General features: G+C 40.2%; 2 protein-coding genes across 2 annotated transcripts; both read right to left on the bottom strand.

Moving 5' to 3' along the window:
- Nucleotides 1-516: 516 nt before the first annotated feature.
- On the bottom strand, nucleotides 517-10,258 carry comp (cartilage oligomeric matrix protein). The gene is made up of 19 exons (XM_034530817.1): nucleotides 10,192-10,258; nucleotides 8,860-8,933; nucleotides 8,386-8,437; nucleotides 7,910-8,058; nucleotides 7,226-7,363; nucleotides 6,382-6,459; nucleotides 5,253-5,405; nucleotides 4,645-4,749; nucleotides 4,153-4,260; nucleotides 3,903-4,062; nucleotides 3,491-3,609; nucleotides 3,030-3,082; nucleotides 2,724-2,917; nucleotides 2,458-2,636; nucleotides 2,304-2,352; nucleotides 1,850-2,046; nucleotides 1,299-1,471; nucleotides 910-1,049; nucleotides 517-585 (listed from the first exon to the last, which is right to left on the bottom strand). Exons 1-19 carry the CDS (start codon nucleotides 10,256-10,258, stop codon nucleotides 527-529), a joined length of 2,247 nt encoding a protein of 748 aa, XP_034386708.1. The 3' UTR covers nucleotides 517-526.
- A 2,688-nt stretch (nucleotides 10,259-12,946) lies between these two features.
- tmem38a (transmembrane protein 38A) lies at nucleotides 12,947-21,872 on the bottom strand. Its single transcript, XM_034530818.1, has 6 exons — nucleotides 21,259-21,872; nucleotides 17,245-17,401; nucleotides 16,294-16,478; nucleotides 14,951-15,038; nucleotides 14,391-14,508; nucleotides 12,947-13,618 (listed from the first exon to the last, which is right to left on the bottom strand). The coding sequence occupies exons 1-6, from the start codon at nucleotides 21,380-21,382 to the stop codon at nucleotides 13,415-13,417; spliced, it is 876 nt and encodes a 291-aa protein (XP_034386709.1). The 5' UTR covers nucleotides 21,383-21,872; the 3' UTR covers nucleotides 12,947-13,414.
- Nucleotides 21,873-21,940: the final 68 nt, after the last annotated feature.

Genomic DNA, 21,940 nt, shown 5'->3' with positions numbered 1-21,940 from the left:
GACAAATTTAGAAATAATTTCTCCACACTTGATGCATCTGACATGTTTAAAAATAGCTCTCACATTAAAGTGAGCTAATTATATAATTGCTAATAATATATTATTATAGCTTCTATTCTATTATAATTGATTCAAGACTATAATCAGTATTTTTAAATATGCACAATCAGCTGTGAAGCCACTGTTAATGGTAGTACAATGATACATTAATTAAAATGCTGCACAAAATGTACCGAAATCCACATTTATTTATTAGTGAGAGTTAAATCTTTGCAATAGTTCTTTCAAAAGTATAAATTGAAATTTTAATATACAGTGGACAATAATCTTTTGTCTCAAAATGATTTATGACAACAATTGTTTGTCTTGGTAACCGTTTTATAATTCAAACGTTATTACCACTCTTGTTAATCTTGGTGTTTTGGAAATTCTTTAAATAAATGTTTGCAAAGGGATGATTTTATTTCTGATCCCAGTTGTGCTTTGGAAAGCATTTCCCAGAATTCCCTGGGCTCGTTGGTTGTCATCAGATTGCCAGCCGGACCCGCTGGGCTCTGTAGGTGTCAAAGTCCTCAGGAAGAGTGTCTGAAGAGAGAAACCACAGGAGGTGAAATCTCTGTTTTGTTCACAGTTTGAGCAGCCGAAGGGCAAAATACTCAACATGGAGCAGGAAAACAACTCGTGACATTTGTGGCTGCATTCATATCTCTATTTTGTATTGCTTTTGGCTATTTTCAGCAAAAACAAATTTATCAGAATGCTCTTTACAAGTTTTGTATGACAGATGAGTAAAATTTACAGGAATGCTATTTGTTTTTAACTTCAGCGATAACTGAATGTGATGTCCCTTAAGTACTAAAAACACATTAATGCTCATTTAAATCTCCTGATTTCGGAAACTTCTCTCACCATTGCAGCGATAACGCAGGTTGGCCCAGATGATGTTCTCCTGGGAGAAGCAGAAGACTCCCAGTCGACCTCCTCTCATTGTGGTGTCTATGATGACGCCTGTGTCCGCCACCATCTTGGGACCCTCGTAGAAGCGAACTCTGCACACGATCAGAGAGAAGGTAACAACATCACACAGCAACAAACTGGTTTATGATGTGTAGGTTTGTTAGAAACTGAGACCATTTAGAAGCAGCTGGGAAGTTTTTTAATGTTCTTTTGGGAGCAGTTTCTTCCACCGTCCAGTCTTTGAGCTAAGCTAGGCCAATAAGGACATAAAACTGAATGCACGGATATGAAAATGACAAAATATCACCTGACTGTGTGTATTCCTTAAATTCGGTCAGTACCTGATGTAGCCGTCGGCGGGTCGGTGTTGAAGGAACCAGCGGTAGGAAGTCTTGTCCTTCCAGCCAACATTGCGAGCGTCTTTCCACAGGAGCTTGACCTGCTCACTGGTGTCGCCGGTGTGCCACAGGGCGTTCCTCAGGTTCTCACCTGGACCCGTGTTTGACTTCACAGCCTTTTCAAAAGCACAAGCGACAAGAAGTCTGATCTTTTATGTCCTCGGGCAGCATGGCATGTCAACTCTCGTGGGTGTCCGTAAAACTATTTAGGACCAACAGGACTTCATAAACATTTTACTAACATTTACAACTTGACATGGTTTATAATGGTTTTATAATTGCAGGTCAAGTGGTTGAACAGATTTTCCACAACCTAGCAACCCAAAAGTTGTTCTTATTAATGGCTTGCAACTGATCTATTAATTCATTAATATATTAGCCAATATTAAACCCATGAATATAAATGGAGCCCGATTAAAAATTGGTAGTGGTATTCCTAAAAGCTAATACATTTAACTTCTACAACATTTCTCCTCGGTGGAACAGTCAAATACCTTCAGTTGGATGCCTGGTTCGGCCACGGCTCTGAACGGGTTGGCCTGCCAGTAGATCTGTTCCACCTGCTTCCACATCACCACGTAGAAACTGGAGCTGTCTTGGTACCCGAAGATAAATCCTGCGTAGTCGTCGTCCGTTACCGTGTTTACATGAAAGGTCCCTTCAAAATCCACTCCGCTGAAAGCTGTGTATCCTGGTGGAGACATTGAATCAACCATGTTCAGGAATACACTTAATCCCCTGCAGTTGGTGGAGACGTTACTAATATAATTAAAGTGTGATCCAAGTTCTCTTGTAATTGCAATTGTTATTTTGTGTGTGTCCAGTACCTATCCCACTGAGGTTTAGGTCCAGGGATTAAATTAGTGGTATCGATCTTCTCATCTAATTCTCGCCAAGAGAGCCAATGCCAATTTCCTAAAATGTGGACTTTAAATGTAATGCTCTTACCAACGGCCAACCCAGGATCACTGTTCATGGTCTGGACAATCTCTCTTCCCTACACAAACAAAAGAGTGGATTTAAGATAAATGTAATCAGATCAAGTTATTTCGGATTCTGAGAGACAAAATGTACGTAGACAAAAGTGGAAGAAACATTTAACCTGGTTCAGCACCACCCAGTTGGGGTCGATCTGTGCGTCTCCCTCCGGATCTAAAACCACTGTCTGGTACTCCCTGAAGTCGGTGAGGGCGACTTCAGCGTTTTCTGGACAAACGTCGATGGTGTCGATGATGGTGTCGTTGTCGAAATCCTTCTCGCATATGTTTCCCACACCATCACCTGAAAAGATAAATATGAAGACTGTCTTTGGAGCCAAACCTTTTCTTCATTTGTTATTTCCTAGATGTAGTTTGGGGCGTTACCCACCATTAGAGTCCTCCTGCAGAGGGTTGGGGATTAGACGGCAGTTATCGGGACCAGGTGGCAACAGGTCCGGGATGCCGTCATTGTCGTCGTCATCATCACACTCGTCTCCGATGCCGTCCTTGTCGGTGTCCAGCTGGGAGCTGTTGATGACGGCTGGACAGTTGTCCCGGGAGTCTTGGTGGCCGTCACCATCACTGGAGGTGAGAGACTTTTACTGGTACATGCATACTTCGGTCTCCAGTGCACGAGTTACACCGATCATTCAGAATACATACATGTGATGTGATTGATGAGGTCACACAGTACCTGTCCTTGTTGGTGTCACAGGGATCGCCAATCAAGTCGTTGTCCACGTCCGTCTGAGAAAGATTACATTAATTATTGTTAGTGTTAAGTTAGTTGTTGCTTCTCCTTCGTTACCAAGTCACTGTCATTAAAATCTGATAAAACCACACAGTCCACATGAAGCAGATTACCGGTAGTTGAGTTTAGACTATTAAACTCAAACTTTAACTTTCATTGTTGAGTAATAATGTTTGATATTTGTCATATATTTTTTTAAGAGGCTTTATTCCCTCTTTGCTTACGTTTTTGCTGAAGTTGCAACCACAACTTTCCACTTTACTTGGCATATGCTATTTGTGCCGTATTCATTTTTCTCTATTCTGCTAGAAGAGTTAAACCTGTATGTGCTTTGGCTCATCAGACTCAAATATATGTTGTTGATTTAAGGGCGACAGTTTGTACACAAAAAAGAGATTTGTGACCTGGTCAGGGTTTGGAACATAAGGACAGCTGTCGCAGGCGTCTCCCACTTTGTCTCCATCTCGATCTTTCTGGTCAGCGTTGGGAACCCTTTTGCAGTTATCCAGGCGATTTGGGATTCCTTAGATTAAGGTGGGAACCAGTTAATGTTCAGGTGACTTCATAGCACTCCCGTGCCCACTTTGTTGAAGCTCTATTTGTTCTGTTTTTTCCATATAGCCTTAATTTAGTTGCGCCAAAGAACTGTACAATCATAACTCACATTATAGGCCTCTCTTATATTAGTATTAACAAATATTAGTACAAAACATTTGCAGCTTTGAATGTACCGTTCGTGATTCAAAACATCAATACTTGATCTACGAACAAATCCACATAGACGTGAGAGGGTGTAAAGATATGTAGAATACTAACCGTCCCCATCAATGTCTTCATCACATTCATCCCCGAATTTGTCCACATCTGTGTCTTTTTGGTCGTTGTTTTTGACGGCGCGGCAGTTGTCGCAGGCGTCGCCAAAGTCGTCCTCATCAATGTTCCTCTGGTCCACGTTGGGCACCAACACACAGTTATCCTGTAGCATAGATAAACGAAGGCTTTTCATTCCTTTTTATGTCTTCTGAATACTTTTTTTAAAATCCCATCGCTGTCTTTTCTGCATCACCTGCATGTTGAGGATCCCGTCCCCATCGGCATCCTCATCACAGGCGTCTCCAATTCCATCGCCGTCGGCATCTTCTTGACCAGAGTTGGGAACAGTGAGACAATTATCCTGAAAAGAAAGAAAACTCTCTATTAAAGTAGACTGGAATCAGATCCAATTAAGTCAAAAGTGTGCTTGATATACAGTTATAGATCAGTTCCTTCCACCATGGAGAACATGCTTCAATTTAGATACTGCTAAAACTTAAAGACATTTTTAATTTTGGTGTCCCATTATGGCCACACTTTTTTGTTTCTAAAGCAGTTAAAACGCCAAACCACAGCCTTAAAAGAGACTTCAACTGAAATCAACTTTATATCAGTACAAATGTACAATTCCTCAGCTGGCATCACAACATACTGTTTATTCTGTATCCACATCTACATAAGACCTGTGAATATGTATTATTTGCAGATGGCTAGATTGTGGTTGCTTGTAGTCATGGAGACTCACCTTGTTACAGGTCCTCTCAGGACAGGCCAGTCTCTCATCTGGGAAACCATCGATGTCAATGTCAGCCCCGCAGAGGAGGCCGTTGCCGGCCCATCCGACTCCACACTGTGCGGATGGATAATGTTTCATGTACGACACAGACTGTTTTCATTGGGCCTGCATACAGTACCAAGTGCTCAAACAGACCTTTGATTTCACAATATCGGGCATAAGTGGAATATCATTAAAATAGTTGGGTTAGAAATGTTCAGCAGCTTTGTACAAACTTGAATGTAGAAGAACTTGTGGAAGTAAATTAAGCATATTTCGCTAGATTTTACACAAGCAATGCAGTGAAGATTTGGGGGGTCAAAAGATAAGTATAATATGATTTACTATGATGAAGCTGTTTTGCACCCCGAATCAATTTCAATTGTAATAAGTCCCTATTGTAAAAAAAAATTTAGCACAGAGAATCATTTAAAACTCAATTAAGTGGATAATGAAGATCGTCACAGTTTAAAATCCTTTAAAACCAAGGAATCCCTCACTTCTACTTGGGGCTGCTTCAGTGTGAAACATTTTGCTCATAAAGATATGAATAGGAGCAGAATGTTTGATTTATTCACCTGGCAATCGAGTCGACCCTCTCGATGGACAATGCACTCAGCGCTGGTGTGGCAGGGGTTTGGTTGGCCGTTTCCACAGGCTCTCTCCGGCTTACAGCCACGCCGCTGATCCCCAACATAGCCCGCGTTACAGGGACCACACCTGAACGAGCCCTGTGGACACACGGAGGACTCAGACCCCTCTGCGTATGTTTCTACAGGAGTATGGCTGAAACAGAACCTCCTTGACTTACGACTTACTATACCAACGTGACATGGACATTTTCAGTTCAAATATATCATATTTATATATATATTTTTTTTTTAAAACACACATTTTTGTTAAAGCCTGTGCATTTTCAAAATATGAGGGCGGCATGGATGAATGATATGAGTCAATAATATGTTTCTGCTAATAATAATTTGCCTCAACATTGAAAACACAGTGTGACACAGATTGTGACCAAGACTTCATTTATTCTTTTGTGACCCGGCTGCCATGTTGCAAACAGTTGAGCCAAAATCAAGCGCCTCCCACTGTGTGGAGCACTTTCTCTCAAGCTAAACAGTACACTGAAATATATTTCTGACATTTCTTTGTCATTTGATCAGTGCTGCCTAGTTTGACAGCACATTCTCACTCTTAACTGGTTAAATACAGACGCTCAGTCAGTGGCCCTAAGCTTCAAACTAGGATGCTCTAGGTAGGCTTCCCCACTAGCGTCAGGGACGGCCTGTCATTTTCAACTCGTTATATGCTTTTGTGGTTTTTCTAAATTAACTTCCGTCTTCACAGGAAGTTTGGTTTAGGAAAAGAGCGTGGTTTGACCTTCCCACCCGCCCTGTGTGGACTATCTCACTCTTAATACATCAGCTGTTGCTCTGACTGTCTAACAAAGTCGCGGGTTTGTTTACATTGGAGTTAGCTGAGAGAGCGGTGTGTCGCATACTGGCGCTAGAGGGCACCTCCATGCATCGGGATCAGACTCTGAGGGGCACTGAACTTGACAGCTGCTTGTCCTCAGCTCTCATTGGTTGTTTATCTTCGGACTCAGTGGGATCTTGTAAATGCCATGCTGCAGGGTTTTATATAACAGCGAATTTTCCTCAAATGTGACCTTCAGTGTTTTATTATAGTGTTCATACTCACAGGGGTGTTCATACAGACCGAGTTGTCCTCACAGCCTCCATTGTTGAGGCCCTCACACTCATTTATATCTCTGCACACCTTGATAGGACATAAACAGATGGAAAGAACATTAGATAACTTCAATGTGCTTCCACATCGAGACATAAATAAGTGCAGCAGAGCGAAGACAGTCCTGTGTCGAGGATTGAGGTGGTGCTGAAACAGACCAGAGCTCCCTGTTTGACGTACTGTTATACAGAAGAGACAGAGGAGGTGGGGGAGATTCATTTAGAAAGGAGCTGGTGAGAAGCAAAGACAAACATCTTCAGGTGCAGAGGGGAAACTTTCATCTCCCTCAGGTTTTATCAAAAACTATCAGCAATATATAACTTAATGATACTATTTCAATTAATGTATTAGTATCTTGCTACCTTTCATAGCTCAGTTTAAAATTGTAATTACATAGATAGGTGATTTAATCTTGAATTATCAATCTTAATATGGACCATCATTTATCTTGCATAACAGTTTAATATGTTAGTTAGTTAGTTAGTTAGTTAGTTAGTTAGTTAGTTAGTTAGTTAGTTAGTTGGTTAGTTGATTAGTCAGAAACGTTATGGTCCACAAATAGAAAATTGTCTTTGGCTTCACCACAATCAACATAAATTATAAAAAGGATCAATAGTAAGAAACTGTTAAAACTCTTGGGCTAGTTGATTTTATTGATATATAAAATCTTTGTCATTTGAATGTGTTGTATCATAATTTATGAGCAGTTCTCCCTTTGTTTTCCTCTTTAGTTGTCGTAGTTTCCTCGTGAGAGGAGTGCAGAGGTTCTGAGTGTGTTCCTGCGTTCACTGCTGACCTGTTTGTTGGCGGTGGCGTAGGCGAGGCCAACGCCCTGGACCTGAGGGCCGGTGTATCCAGCAGGACAGGTACCACAGCGGAAACCCGGGGAGGTGTTAATGCAACGCACGCCCATGTGACAGGGCATCACAGTACACTGTCGACAACAAAGACAGAAACACACTGATCAATAACCCAAATCTGGTTCTGTTGGACGATGACGTTCAGATTGCTGTTTGGTTTAAGTCAACATGTTGAAGTTGAGTAACGGTAAAGTCATGGAGTTTTGATATTAAAGACCCACTCAAGTATTTTTCACTTATTTAGGCAGATTATATATAACATTTATTCAACTATTAATACAGATTAGAACCCTGGTTAAAATTGGGCAACGCTATGCTGGTAATAAGAATGAAAGAGGTGTAACTCTCCCACACTAACCAGCCCGTTCTCACTCCCAAGTCGTCGAATACCAACGCTTTGTAATGGCCCCTCCACGCACAAGGCACCTTTTAGTGTCTGCATGAGACACAGCTGGCTTTCTAGTAACTAGAATGTAGTTGTGCCTGTCTCGTGTTAAGTGAGTTTGAGACACTGAAACGTGTGAAAGCAGAAGAAAACCCTTCTCATTAAATAATGACACCAATCGCTTTACCATCATAGCGATGTACGATGTGACCTATCGTATGATATTTCTGCGTACCTCGTCCACATCAGTGCAGTGGGTGCCGTTGCCCTCCATGCCGTCAGGACAGGGCCCACACTTTATACCCTGAGGTATCTCCTTACACTTCACCCCTGGGGGGCAGGGGTTGGGCACGCAGGAGGGCCGAGTCGGCATTCCTCCCATCCCTGACGAGAGAGAAGCTTAATATCCGAAGCTTAATAGCAGTTTATCAGGTCTGTATGATGATATGAAATTCCCATCAACATATATATATTATATATATATGGTTTGTTGTTTCTCAATATTCTTCTTCGACATGTCTGAAAGTCTGAAAAACTATAAAAGAAGAGTCCTTGAAAAATTCAGCCATTCTTCAAACCGTGTTGAATGGTGCAAAAATGAGTTGTCGTCATCATCTTTGAATCATCTGAACGACAAGTGAAGCTACAAATCCAGTTGAAAAAGTTTTGGGAAAACATTGAAAAGAGTTTGTGTTTGGTGGGTGAACTCACCGCAGGCTTCACACTCCATCACGGTGTTCTTCAGAAATACAATCTCTTTTATCTGGAAAAACAATCAATGAAATGTTTGTATGATACCTCGACCCGGAATCTACTCAAATGTCCAGCTGTTATTATACTTTTAGAAATAGAGGCGTCTGGTACACCAGTGTAAATATAAAGGAATTAGAATAAGATCCAGTTGTATCTCCATATTTTAAATGCATCGGATTATATCTGAAAAATGTTGTTTTAACTCTTTTAGTCTCATCTTTAATCTGAAAACCACAGAAATAGAGTCGGTCTAGAACGGACACTGAACTATTTTCCGTGGTCATTTAAAATACAAAAAAAAAGTTGTTATGTTTACAACAGTAAAGTGTTGTCGCAGCTCGCTGAGAACCTAATCAAAATCTAAATCATCAGCATTATGAACAGATACCTCTAAACTTCATGCTTTCTGTCTAAATGTTAAAACTGATTTACTTGTTGTTTGAGAAGCTCTTTCATCTCAGCCAGGGCCAGGTTCGTCATTTTAATCTGACTGATGATTTCTCCATCTAAAAAGAAAAAAATCATTGCAACTAATTCAAGATAAACCAAATGTATCACAACCTTATAGTTAGAATTAATACCTTAATGGATTAAATGCAGACTCTGAGGCAGTTTGAATTTCTTTATCCACCACATTCTGACGGTCACACTTTTATTTATTCTTTGCTGATCATGTAAGAACAGTCTCTGCACTTAACTAACGAAACCTAATACTTCAGTTGTGTTGCCTTCTCTGATTGATGCTGATGAGTAATCTTACAATTAACTGATGTCAAGGTGTTTTTTCAGCAGGTCACATGTCACCTCGTAGGCCTTCCTGTTGGCTGAACATCAGGGACCAGAAGCTCACAGGGGAGAACATATTGAAATGTGTGGGGGAACAACATGTGTCCTCCGGTAGGACATGAGACACTGCCTGTTGAATATCAAAGTCTAATACCTGACGTTCCTCAGCCACCGCAGCTGGTCTCCACCTCCCACGCATTCACTGGAGTCAGAGATGTTTTGATTGCAGCTGTAAAATTGATTTTCCAGATATGGAATGATACAAGATTTCTGGAAGCGAAAATGTTTCAAGCTTCCCTGGAAGACAGATTCATGAATCTTATCTGCAAACAGGATGGGATGCTCAGGTGTGTTCACATCCTGAAGCAACATGCTGCTTGTGCTAATTGAACCCCCTTCACCGCCGCTTCCCCCAGAGGAGCCGTACGAGGGCAGAGACCTCCTGAGTGTCAAGCACAGGAAATGTGTTATTCCCATTAGCAGCCACTCTGTTTACTGAATGGATTCCACAGCAGAGAGACAAGATGCTGGAGATAAATCCCTCTCGTCGCTAATAGAAACGTAAATAAGACACTTTCTTTTCTACGACAGGAAGATGTCAGTAATTGTTTTTCCTTATCCTGTGCAAGTACAGATGTGTAATCAGAAAGGCACACAACTCAAACTCCTCTTGAGCTTTTCTGAAAAGTAAAATATTCATTTCCATCACAAGGAAAAAAAGGTGAAAATTAAAATAAGCAACAAAAATAAATCCTAATTCAAGGATGTTTAGAGGTTTAGATCCTTTTTAGACATTTTGCTTTGACCATTTCTCCATTTCACAAATCCTTTACTATATTGGATTCAAAGGCCAGTGGCAACTTTAATTCATCCGTACTTCTTTCCCAAACCTCTAATTCCCCATAAAGATCAATTAAGTTGTACTTTATTGTTTCCAACAAAAAAAAAAGACTACAACATATTTCAAACAATGCTCACCTCTCTGTCCTGCTGCAGCGTGTCCTCCCATGCAGAGCGCACAGTTCAGCAACAGAAACCACAGCATGGTTCAGTCTATGTTCACAGATGCTGCTTCAGGTACAGCTTCTTCTCTCTCTTCTGCCTTTAGACTGAGTGCTCCTCCTGCAAACCTGGATCCCCACCACCCACCACCCACCACACACACACACGAACACACACACAGACACACTCCACCTCCCACCTCCCGTGCCTGGCTGACATCCCCATCCTTTCCCCTAAAACTCCTCTGCAAACCACTATTGGGAACAGTTGAAGTAACGGGAATAGGAGTTTGATTGCACAACATATTACTCCCCTATAATCTCTGTGTTTTTCAGTTAAAATAATAGTGCTTGATTTTGGCAAAAACTGTGCCTTAATTCTTTAGTTAATTGGTTGTTTGGAGACCTTCCATTCTTTGGATTTCTGGTTGATTAACTTACTGGCTTGTTGTTTAGTTGTTACTAAAACTGGAAACAACATCATAATCTTTGTGCCTTAACTGTAGGATAAGGTGTGTTTGCACTCACAAACAAAAGTTAACCCTTTCCAGATCAGTTAAAGTTTTTAATTAAATCACAAAGTTTGTGTTTGACATGCATTCCACTGTAACCAATATGTTTTATTAGTGAAACTGATGCAGAAGGTTTACAAAGACTCAATGTTTGCCTTGAAATAGCCTCCAACATCTGAATAAATAAAATAAAATAAATAATTATAATTATAAAGTAACACAGAAGTGTTACTTTATAAGACGAGAAGTACAACTCAACTTCAGATCCAGTCCGTGCGTAGAATTGTTCTGTGTGTGTGTGTGTGTGTGTGTGTGTGTGTGTGAGTGAGAGCGTGCGTGCGTGCGTGTGTAATGTGATCAGCAGATGTTGGTTACATTCCTTGCAGGGAAGTATTTGTCCCAGATCACTTTGATAGTCTCTCACCACCTTCACTAAACTCTCTCTCTGTCCTGGCCGGCTCGCTGCCTTGCCCAAAGGAGCAGGGACGTCTCACTCTGGAAAAACAAACACAGAAGCTCATTTCTGGCGTCATGCTGGAGACCTGAATGTTTTACTCCAAAGAGGAAGAAATTACACATTGAAGAGATCTTTCTTCTTGTCTTTAAACAGCATGGTTGTGGGACCGAGAAGTCAGTATGAATTGAATCCCACCTTTATTAATTAAGTCTCTTAACATATAGTTTCCACGTTTCCAATTTTAGTATATTTAAGGTTGTTAACATCATCTTATTCCACACTATCTGACAGTCTTGTTTACAGCAAACTCCAAGACTCAACATTTTATCAGCTGCTCATTTTGATCAAAAGGAATTTAATTTGCATAGTTTTAGACCCAGATCCCCATAACATTCAGCATGACAACGACTCTCTCAATGCTTTTAAATTGTGAGCAGTTAAATTTGAAATGATCCAGTTTTCTCATCATACCATGTCATTCTTAAAACAACAAAGTATAGATAGACCTTTTGGTTTTTGAGAGCTCCAACAGTGCAACAAACGTAACCTGAAACTGCAGCAAACAGATCTTTTACCTCCCCGATCTTCTCTGCTACTGTGAGGAATGTTAAGGTCATAGGTCGATCGTAACAACCTCCTCTTCATTACTGATGCTTTATTGCTTGTGCGACAAGAGTTTGTCAGAACGTGACCTTTCCTTCCACCTCCCAACAGCCTCAAAGTCACATAACAGAGACTGCCAATTGGTTCCTAGTGTTGGTCTTAAACACGTTTTAAATGGTGGAGTTTAGGCACTTATTTTTTACAGCTAGAAATAAGTGCAATACAATAAATACTCCTCAGTGTTTGAAACTGGCGCCAGCGGCAAAATACTTTCACAGAGCTCCAGAGTGAGAACTGTTTAACCCGGTTAGGAGTCACCAGCTGATGGCTGCTTTCCAGCTCAGAACAAGAGCATCACACCAAGTCATTGTAGTCTAAATCAAGTCAGATGTGTTCAGCTTTAACCGCATTAAGAGCACAGTGTCCGTTAGCCGAGCACTAACGAGCACATGTAGCCGGCCCTACTAAACAGAGCGCAGAGAAGCTTGGAAGACAACACACTCACCGCTTCACTCTGCTCAGGTAGACATCACTCCACGATATGCTGTATTAATGCTTTGAATATTGTATAGAGAAGCTGAGAGGAAACATCTGCCAGGGTTTTGGGCATATTTTTAAAAAAAAATTTCTTATAACAAATCAACTTGTATAAAGAATTTTAGTGCAGCGAGAGTGACTTATTCCTTCAAAATAAAGACACTCGTTAACAATTTGAATAAGTTAGTTTAAATCTGTTTCTTGGTTGAAATAAAATAAAAAATTGTGAATTAAACAGCCCAATATTTTATAATTACAAAATAGCATCATACAGTGTAGTACATGTTTCAGTTTTAGGTTGACGCTTGTGTTCTCTGTTTTGGAAAGCGAGAAACAATAAAACATGTCCAAACATTTGATGAGACATTTTGAATACATCCAACCCTGAATATTTTCATTTAAGTTATTTAAAAAAAAAATGTGTTTAAGCATCCTTTATAGAAAACCCAATGTCCCCAAAACCTAAACAAATATATTTTTCCCACTTATTTTGAGAATTTATTGAGGTTATAATTATGTAATATCCTCATTCTGTTCCATCATGAGACTGTGTGATGTAATGAAGGCGTTTATTACTTCTGAGTAGTTAACATGCCAAAAAGCAAAGGTCAAAAAATACTGAGACATGTTTCTCTTGATTTTATTTATAGACAGGAAGTTGTCATCGTCTCAATGTAAAAAGCAGCAATGTTCTTTCACATGACGCTTTACTCACGTTTGAATTTCTGATTGAGGGTCAGATTAATTTGTATTTTCTATTTCTTTCTGAACTGAAATACGGTTTGGTGGAAATCACAAAGATCCGGAAACACAGCTACTGATGTGTTGAACAGAGGCCATCCTGAAACGACCACACAGCTGCTAAACGTGGATCAGCACACAGTGTTGAGCACAGATGTTCAAAAATGTCCAGGTTCAGTTGAAGTGTGAAACATTTGTGATATTTACGGAGTTCTCGTTCTGTGTAAAAGGCAGAAAGCACCATTTTGCTCTAATAGAAAGGGTCTCATTTGGTTAACTGCCCCTTTCCCTAAAATGGAATGGGAGGTCCCATCATGTAGAGGCCATGATGCAGTTTTCAGATCGGCATCCTACTCGGCTTTCTTGGCCTTTCTCTTGCGGACACCTTCGCTCAGCTCCTCCTTGGTTTTGAGAGGTGAAGATGGAACGGCAGCGGGGGGATGGTGGTGGTCTTCCTCAGATCCACCCAGAGGGGAACCGAACAGCAGATGGGAAACCCAGGACTCAATGAGAGCGAAGGGGGAGCCGTGAGAGTGTCGGGCCGTCATCACCACCTGAAGGAAGAGGGTGTCAGTTAGAGGAGATGTTTACAAGGCAGGGAGGGTCTAATGAGAGATTGTATTTGTACCAGAGACAAAGACAAATCAAGATATATATTGGCCACTGCTGCATCAGTTTTGACCGTTCTGTATTTAAATTTGTCCTGCACATTTTCCAACTGTATGGAAGTAAAATAATAAATAGCTGGAGTTACCTTTTTTAAGGGGACCTGTGTAGTTTATATGTACTGTTTCTCACCAAAATAAATTATGGGTATCCTAGAGGCCTAACATGTATCTTGAAAACATGTTTGAATTAAATAGAAATACAATCAGAGATCTGGGACAAAATACAAACAAACCATAGCTGCTCAAAAATAACATTCAAACTCCATATATTACTAATAGCGGTCAAAATGTCCACAGGCTATCTTTAATGAAAGAAGCACAAAATGCCTATGACATGCACTAAAGACCTAATTTAGAGCATAATAAACATTTCGGGGGAACACTGAAACAGCACAGTACAGCTACAGGGTTTGCTCAGGATACATTTTGGAAATATCTACCAACTTATATGAATATTTTACTGGAAGGGGGAATTCATTTGTAATTGTCCTTTCTAACTAAATAAAACCAGTAAAACATTGTTTTATCTTTTCTAAATGTAGCTACTTTCTGCTCTTTGCAAGTGACAAAAAAAGTCAGAGAAGTGTGTTCTCTAGTCGCAGAAGACTGTGATCGTCTCGCATTCAAACCAGATTCTAAAATGTAAGGCTGGTCTTACCTTGCTCGTGGCCATGAAGAGGGTGAAGACGAGGATGAGGGTGCTCTTGGACACTGGCAGCCAGTGAGCCTCCTGCAGGGTGAAGAGGATGGCTCCGTACAGACTGGCTTTGGTCGGGCTGCAGAGACAAGAGAAAAGTTCAACATAATATCTATGAAGTAAAGTAAACTTCTTCTTGAGACCAACAAAGTTATTCATTACACAAAGTGTGACAACCTACAACGTTGTGATTCTATTAGCATTTACATTTCCAATTGAATGTTTCATTGTTTAGCTGAATTTGTTGATTGATACTTGAATATTTCTCATTATATTGACGAATTTCACGTAGGCTTATCAAACCCTTGCAATAAAGTTTATAAAAACATGAATCCAGGCTTTTCTTTTAGGGGATAAGATATTTTCTCCTGGCAGTGTGTACATTAGGTTCATTCCAGCCTGTCAAACCGCCATTTTAATGTTACCACTAGGGGGCACTAGAGTCAAACCATTATCTACAAACCTGCCGTGTTGCTCATATCGGCTGACTGTTTTGTGTAGTCACTATAACTCAGACTTACAATGACATGTTGAGGATCTCGTTGCTTTCGGGCCTCCACACACCGCGCAGCAGCTGCTCAAAATTAGAAATGAGAGCCACCCCAGAACCTGTAAAGATAAAAATAGACAGTGGGAAAAAAAGTCTGTGTTTCATTTGACTGCTCTTATCTGGCTTCAGCTTTCCTCCCCTATTTTCAACATGGACGCCTGCAGGGCCTCACTATTGTGAAGACCAGACCAGGACAATCCTTTATATTTATTATTTCTATGGACATGTCTCTACTATTGGATAGTTTCACAGTGAAAAAGTACAGGAAACGTGGTTAAAGTGTGCAACAAAGACATCAGAGGTACATTATACAGACATTTCAGAGCTTTTCTTGCTTCAAACATAAATATTGTTCATATGCATTTTTTTGTCAAATGCACTTACTGACTATAACTTTATACCTAACATTTTTATTATTTTTTAAATGGCTCTAATTTAAAACTTGTATCCACATAACCTGGTTTCTCTGTTACTTAAGTGCATGTCAACGCACTGATTGTGAACACTGGCACTGTCCTACTCAAACATGAAGGAATGTCACATGTGCACACCGACATGAACATGAGAAGTTCATTCATGTTTAGGTGGCTCACTGAATGCAGCTGTCATTCAACACGAGTGACCTGGAGGTTCACCGAGCAGCATTTAAGACTTTTAAGTTGAGATGATTAGTCAATTGATCAATTAGTGGACCAACAGACAAATAATAATACATCGCAACAATTCATCAATTAATCATTAAAGTATTATTTTTTAGCAAAAATGCCAAACACTCCCGAGTTGCAGGGAGATTTGATGGCTTTATTTGTCTTATGTGTTCATAAACTAAATATCTGTACCTGGTATCATCACCTCAGGCTTTAGGGAATTCTGATGAGCATTTTTCCCAATTTATTTGACATTGTACAGACCAAACGATGAATCGACTCATTGAGAAAATAGTTGGTAGACGATACATAATTCATTCATCGCAGGCCAACCTTCTTGAAGGTAAAGCTGCCAATATTTGCACAAAAAGAAGCACACAATGTTAACAGACTACAGAATAGTCACTAATTGTCCCCAGAAAGTTGATACTCATGTTGTTTGTTATCACAATGAATCTCTTCATCATCTCTCATTCAGTGATGGAGTAACGCAACAAATTTTGGTTGTTCTGAAACATTTTTTAAAACTATTTTAAACATGACTACATTTTGTGCCACAACCATATTGCTGATCTGAAACTGTAATACTGCATAATATATTGCCACTTTCGCAAAACCACCTGCCGTGTTATACAGTATAAACACATTTACAACTCAAGACACTGACCTTTGACGTATCCAACGATGACCATGATGAAAAAGCCATGGTGGTAGGCGTGGTGGGCGTGGTGAACACCAGCGGCGATCTTACGAGTGCGGACGACTTCCTTCAAGGCGACCAACACCAGCTTAACGGGCAGGAAAGCCACGCATTTATAGAAGAGGTTCAGTGGGCAGTAAAACACAAGGTACCTGAGAAAGACCCGCGAAGAACAAGATATTAGAGCGAGGGGAGGATTATGTTGGATATGTGAGCAGAAATGGAATATAATGTTCATAAATGGGTTTCATCATCGTTTAATCACCTGAAACTAAGAATCACTGTGTTCTCATTTGTTAAGAAAGAGCCTTGAATGTCTGCATATTCACAAAGTCTACTAGATTGCACTTTTTCTACAGAAGCCCAGAACAGACAAAACCAAACACTGGCTGAAGTGCATTAAACCTGCATTCTTTCTTATTGCGATACGGCGACTCCTCTGATTGCAAAAAAAAGTGATTGTATAGAAGTCTTTGAGAAAATGACTCTACTCCTCACTTGATTTACATTGTACACATTAGTTTATACTCTCAATTATTTCAGCTAGTTTGAGCAGAGGTGTGTTTGGTTTATTGCAATCTGCAATTTCACAGCTAGATGCCCCTAAATCCTACACAATGCTCCTTTAAAGTGCACACTAACTGAGCCTGCAGGCTGTAGATATCCTGAGTGAAGTTGGTGATATGGGAGGTAATTATCTTTAGTGATATGGCTGAACTGATTCTTCAAAGACGTCTGAAAAGTCTCTTTTTCTCAAAAGCAGGAAAAGAAGGAAAATGGGATTGACCTCCAAACTGGAAGGGGATCATTTTATCACACATAAGATTGAAGGCATGAATATGAAATAAAGATGTGATGGTCCCATAAGGCAGCGTCTCTTCCCCTGGTGAAGGGCAACGTTGTTCTGAAGACTCTCACCAGACAGCTGAAGCCAACAGGATGTGGCTGTTGTATTGGAAATAGTCGAGGGGGCTGCTTCCAAGCATGACGTCTGCCAGTATGTAACTGGCAAAGCAGTAGAGCATGGCACAGAGCCACGAGGCCACCGGACTCCTGCGAGAAACCTCCACCGAGCCTGCAACACAGAGGAGGAGCTGTCAGGCCGCCTCCAACACTTAAAATATCACAGCAAGTGGTCCAGAGGGATTTTCAGAGTGAGAGTGAGTTAGGTGTTGGGCAAAGTGGTGGAGTTTTATACACGTGTGAATTATAAGATGTTTTGGGCTTTTACTAATGATCAGACGTCAACCCGATGGTTTGGAGGTTCCTAAATGACTATATACCATGAAATACTGACAAATCCCATTTTCATTGCACATTTTTGTATCACGGAATGATTGACTGTCATGAATCATATTCAATTTATTTGCTTACAAAACAGTGTCAGCCTAAGTTTTTAATTTTTAAATCTAATGCTTTTTTTTTTTTTACAAAATGATCCCTTAATTTCATAATGTTGTCTAAATGTATCAGTTAAAAGATTAAATTGTGAAAATTAGTGCAGTCTCCTTGTACAGTCTCTCCTGGTTTAGAGGCTCAGACCAAAACAATATTATGTGGATGTCTTTGTTCTGCTCTGAAAATGACGAGGGTCTGATTGAAAAGCATCATACATTTCATCATTATTAAAACAACTTTCTGTTACTTCCTTAAGAGCAAAACTGTTGGTGATGACTTTCAAAAGTCATTATCAGTGGATCCCTTGTGTGTTTATGAGCTGAATCTTCGTCCACACCCAGTCAACCAGTTCAGTCCACGCCCTGATATTCCACTTTTTTATTATAACCTAATATTGACCCAGGATTTCTATAATCATTTATGAGTTGACAGTTCACCAACTCAACAGATGACTAAGTCTTTATCATGTACAGATGTGAGCAGAACAGACAGCTCTTTATAATGTATTCAACTGATTGTATATGTTTTATATGACCATTCTTTTTGTATAGATATTACATGCTACGCCCTGGTCCTACAACTACATATCAAAATCATTCAATTATAGCTCCAGTCAACAGTTTGAGCACATTCCTAAATAAAAACGCACGGTATGATAAACGGCGGCTAACAATATAAATAATGTGAATGCTTGGTGCTGTGTTACAATTAACTCACTCTGGGGAAGCAAAACAAATTATTAAAATAATTAATCTTAATCTGAAAAGTGACTATGGCTGTCAAATAAATATGCTTCTATCCCACAAGATTGACGATACAAAGTATGTGGCATGAAATGGAAATACTTATGTGCCACCATTGAATAAATGTACTCAGTTACTAAAGTGTCCGGATGTAATAATAACTCATTTAGAAGACACAAGGCAAACGTTCACTCCTATAATGAATGAAATCTGAACACTAAAGACAAACTACACAAATATGATATATTTATATGCAAAGATAGATATGATTTAAGGACTATATGTTAGCATTCGGGTAAAGACTTTACAGTGTTAGAGACGTTTAGTAAAAGGAGATGTGAAGAGCGGCTGCTTCACCGCACAAATCTCCAACAGCAGGTGGGTGAGGGTGTTGTGCTGAAACTGGTGCTCGCTTTGAAAGCAATCTGATCCTGAGAAATGTTGCCCTAAAAATATATTCTGCTCAACTGCTTCTCCTGTCTTGCAACTGTCAGGCCTGTCTTAACCTTTGACCCCCCACCACCACCACCACCACACACACACACACACACACTTTGACCCCCAAAACTCATTCATGTGCTCCTCTAACATGAACTGTGACTCTCCACTCAGACACATGTTGTGATAAAAAAATGTTGCAAATGTGTAGGCAGCGTGAGATATTTGATAGTAAAATTAGATAAAGGTTACAGTCACACACTCAGCTTTATGAGCAACGTGTTACAATTTGCATGAATTCTGAGGAAATTATAGATTTAAACTCTAAAATACAGAAATGCAGATTGTTTGAATTAAAAACAAGCACACTGTGTTTTTCACCTCTTTTTCCTCTAATTTAATGTACAATGCAACAAATGTGTTGAATGTAAAGTTAGTCAGTCGCCTTTAACTCTACTGCTGTGACCAATATGAGAGGCAGCATAGTTTCACATCCGTTTCTAACACAGTAATAATATTTGTATGCAGCTGTGGCTGTTAAATACTCCACTGATTTAGCATTGCACTCCTTTAACTTTGTCGGACTCATGATGGACAGTTTAAAAAAGGATCTCTTCTTAATATATGCATTCTGCTCCTTTATCAAAACCTAGCGCCTACATTAGCCGAAATGCAACTCAACCACCAAGAGTTTGGTCTGGTATTCAGGAGGGTTATGCGAGTGGCGTTTAATGCTTTGAGCTGCTCGCCTCAAGCAGAGATGAGGAGCAGACAACAGAGGTCTACAGGCACTTCTTTCTAACTAAGACCTTTTTCACTATCACACTTGTAGTCTTCAGACTCAAACAACGTTTACTCAAAAGACATCACTTGAGGCAATTTCTCCAGAGACACAGTAGGCCTATACAGTGACACAGTAGGCTACATACAGTGACACAGTAGGCCTATACAGTGACACAGTAGGCCTACATACAGTGACACAGTAGGCTACATACAGTGACACAGTAGGCCTATACAGTGACACAGTAGGCCTACATACAGTGACACAGTAGGCCTATACAGTGACACAGTAGGCCTACATACAGTGACACAGTAGGCCTATACAGTGACACAGTAGGCCTATACAGTGACACAGTAGGCCTACATACAGTGACACAGTAGACCTACATACAGTGACACAGTAAACCTACATACTGTGACACAGTAGACCTACATACAGTGACACAGTAGGCCTACATACAGTGACACAGTAGACCTACATACAGTGACACAGTAAACCTACATACTGTGACACAGTAGACCTACATACAGTGACACTGGAAATGCATCGTATAATATAAATTAACTTTCTCCAGGTAGCTCATGCAATATATTTGTATCAATTGTTTTTAATAGTATTAGTTTTCTTCATTGAAAGTGTCTGAAGCAACACTGTTGAGGGATATATGTTACATCCAAATCATTTGGTTTGAAAACACACATACAATATGTCGAACAAGCTGTTGTGGAGGATTTGATGCTGTATGCTTTTATACTTTTAGATGTTGTGGAGTTCAGGTTAAGATGCGTTTGGTGCTCCCACCATCTTCACCAAATTAAAATGGTCCAACAATGACTGAACTTTTATGTCAGAGTGAGGAAAATTAGTATGTTTTGAAGGCGTGAAGTCATGGGCTACTCGCTCAACAGCTTATTTCATGTTCAACATTCATACCCAACTGCAGCCTAAACGTGTGCAGCAGAGGAGCTTCAGAGGGCCACTGACGCTGTCTATTTCAGGATCTTCTATTTATTGCTATAAGTTTCTGGTATGCACAGGCCTTTCTCAGGTTTCATCCTCCTCAGGCTCTATTGCTCAAATAAGTTAAATCTTAGAAAATATTAGGCTTTACCCAAAACGGAGTGGTTTAATCCACTCCAGTGATTTCCTCAGTGTAAATGAGGTCAGGCTGCTGCAGGAACAGACATTCCCACACACCAAGCCAGCAGAGCTGTAAGTGCTTCTGTTGAAGTTTATGTAACAGGTCATGCTTTATAAGGACAGGGTACTATAGAGATAACAGCAACAGAAAGTCCCTATAGGGAGATCACAGCAATGTATGGTTATACCACAAATAACGTATCACAGTTTAAGTATTAAACTCCTATGTTATTAAGTATATCATTCTAGATATTAACTTTGTATTGCTGTAAATAAATTGGTGTTTAGGCACAGGTCTGATTGGTGGACAGCATACATGCCAACACAACAATCGAAATAGCTCATAGATAATAATATATCTAATAATAAAGAACACCTGCAATGTGAAAAAGAACAACAACAAACAAACAAAAAAGTGTAAAACCCACTGACCTGGCTCATACTTGAGGTAGAGGATCGACACGATGTAGTAAGCGAGATCAAATACGGGAAACATTCCCATTTTTGAGAAAATTTGGGCAAAATCGCCCAAATTAAGAGCTGCCAAGACTTCCATGTTGCCTGTCTGATAAACAGTGACCCCTGTTTTTAATGTTTTTGTTTGTTCGTTTCCTTCAAATTGTTATTCCAACTGCGCAGTCTGGATTGTGAAGCCCCCCCAAACCTGGACCACCAAACCCCCTCGACAGTGGAAAGCCTGTGACACTCAAGCCCTCCTATTAATACCACTCATCTCCACAGTCTCAGCATCATCATCATCATCATCATTAATATCATCTGCGGTCCGTGCCAGCTGCTCCGCTTATTAGACCACGTCGATATCAGCTGCTTGAAAGGAAAAAAAAAAGGTTTGTCCTTTGGTGTTCATCGTCCACAAAAGCATTATTTCACTGAGTCTCAACGCGATTGGAGGTTTGATTGTAGCCTATACACGCAACAAAAGCAGAGACAAGCGTCCAATGCTGTAATACGGACAAAGACTCATTCATCCCCTCTTATAAAAACACTCCACAATCCGGATGCGCTCCTGCACCGAGGCTGCAGCGAACATTGGGATATCACTGGTTGTTCACATTCTTCCAGATGATGCAGACACGTTGTGATTAAAGGCGCA

The sequence above is a fragment of the Cyclopterus lumpus genome, chromosome 4, assembly GCF_009769545.1.
Source record: "Cyclopterus lumpus isolate fCycLum1 chromosome 4, fCycLum1.pri, whole genome shotgun sequence".
Lineage (NCBI taxonomy): Eukaryota > Metazoa > Chordata > Actinopteri > Perciformes > Cyclopteridae > Cyclopterus > Cyclopterus lumpus.
Note: the sequence above shows the minus strand (reverse complement) of the source record. Positions and strands in the feature narration are given on the sequence as shown.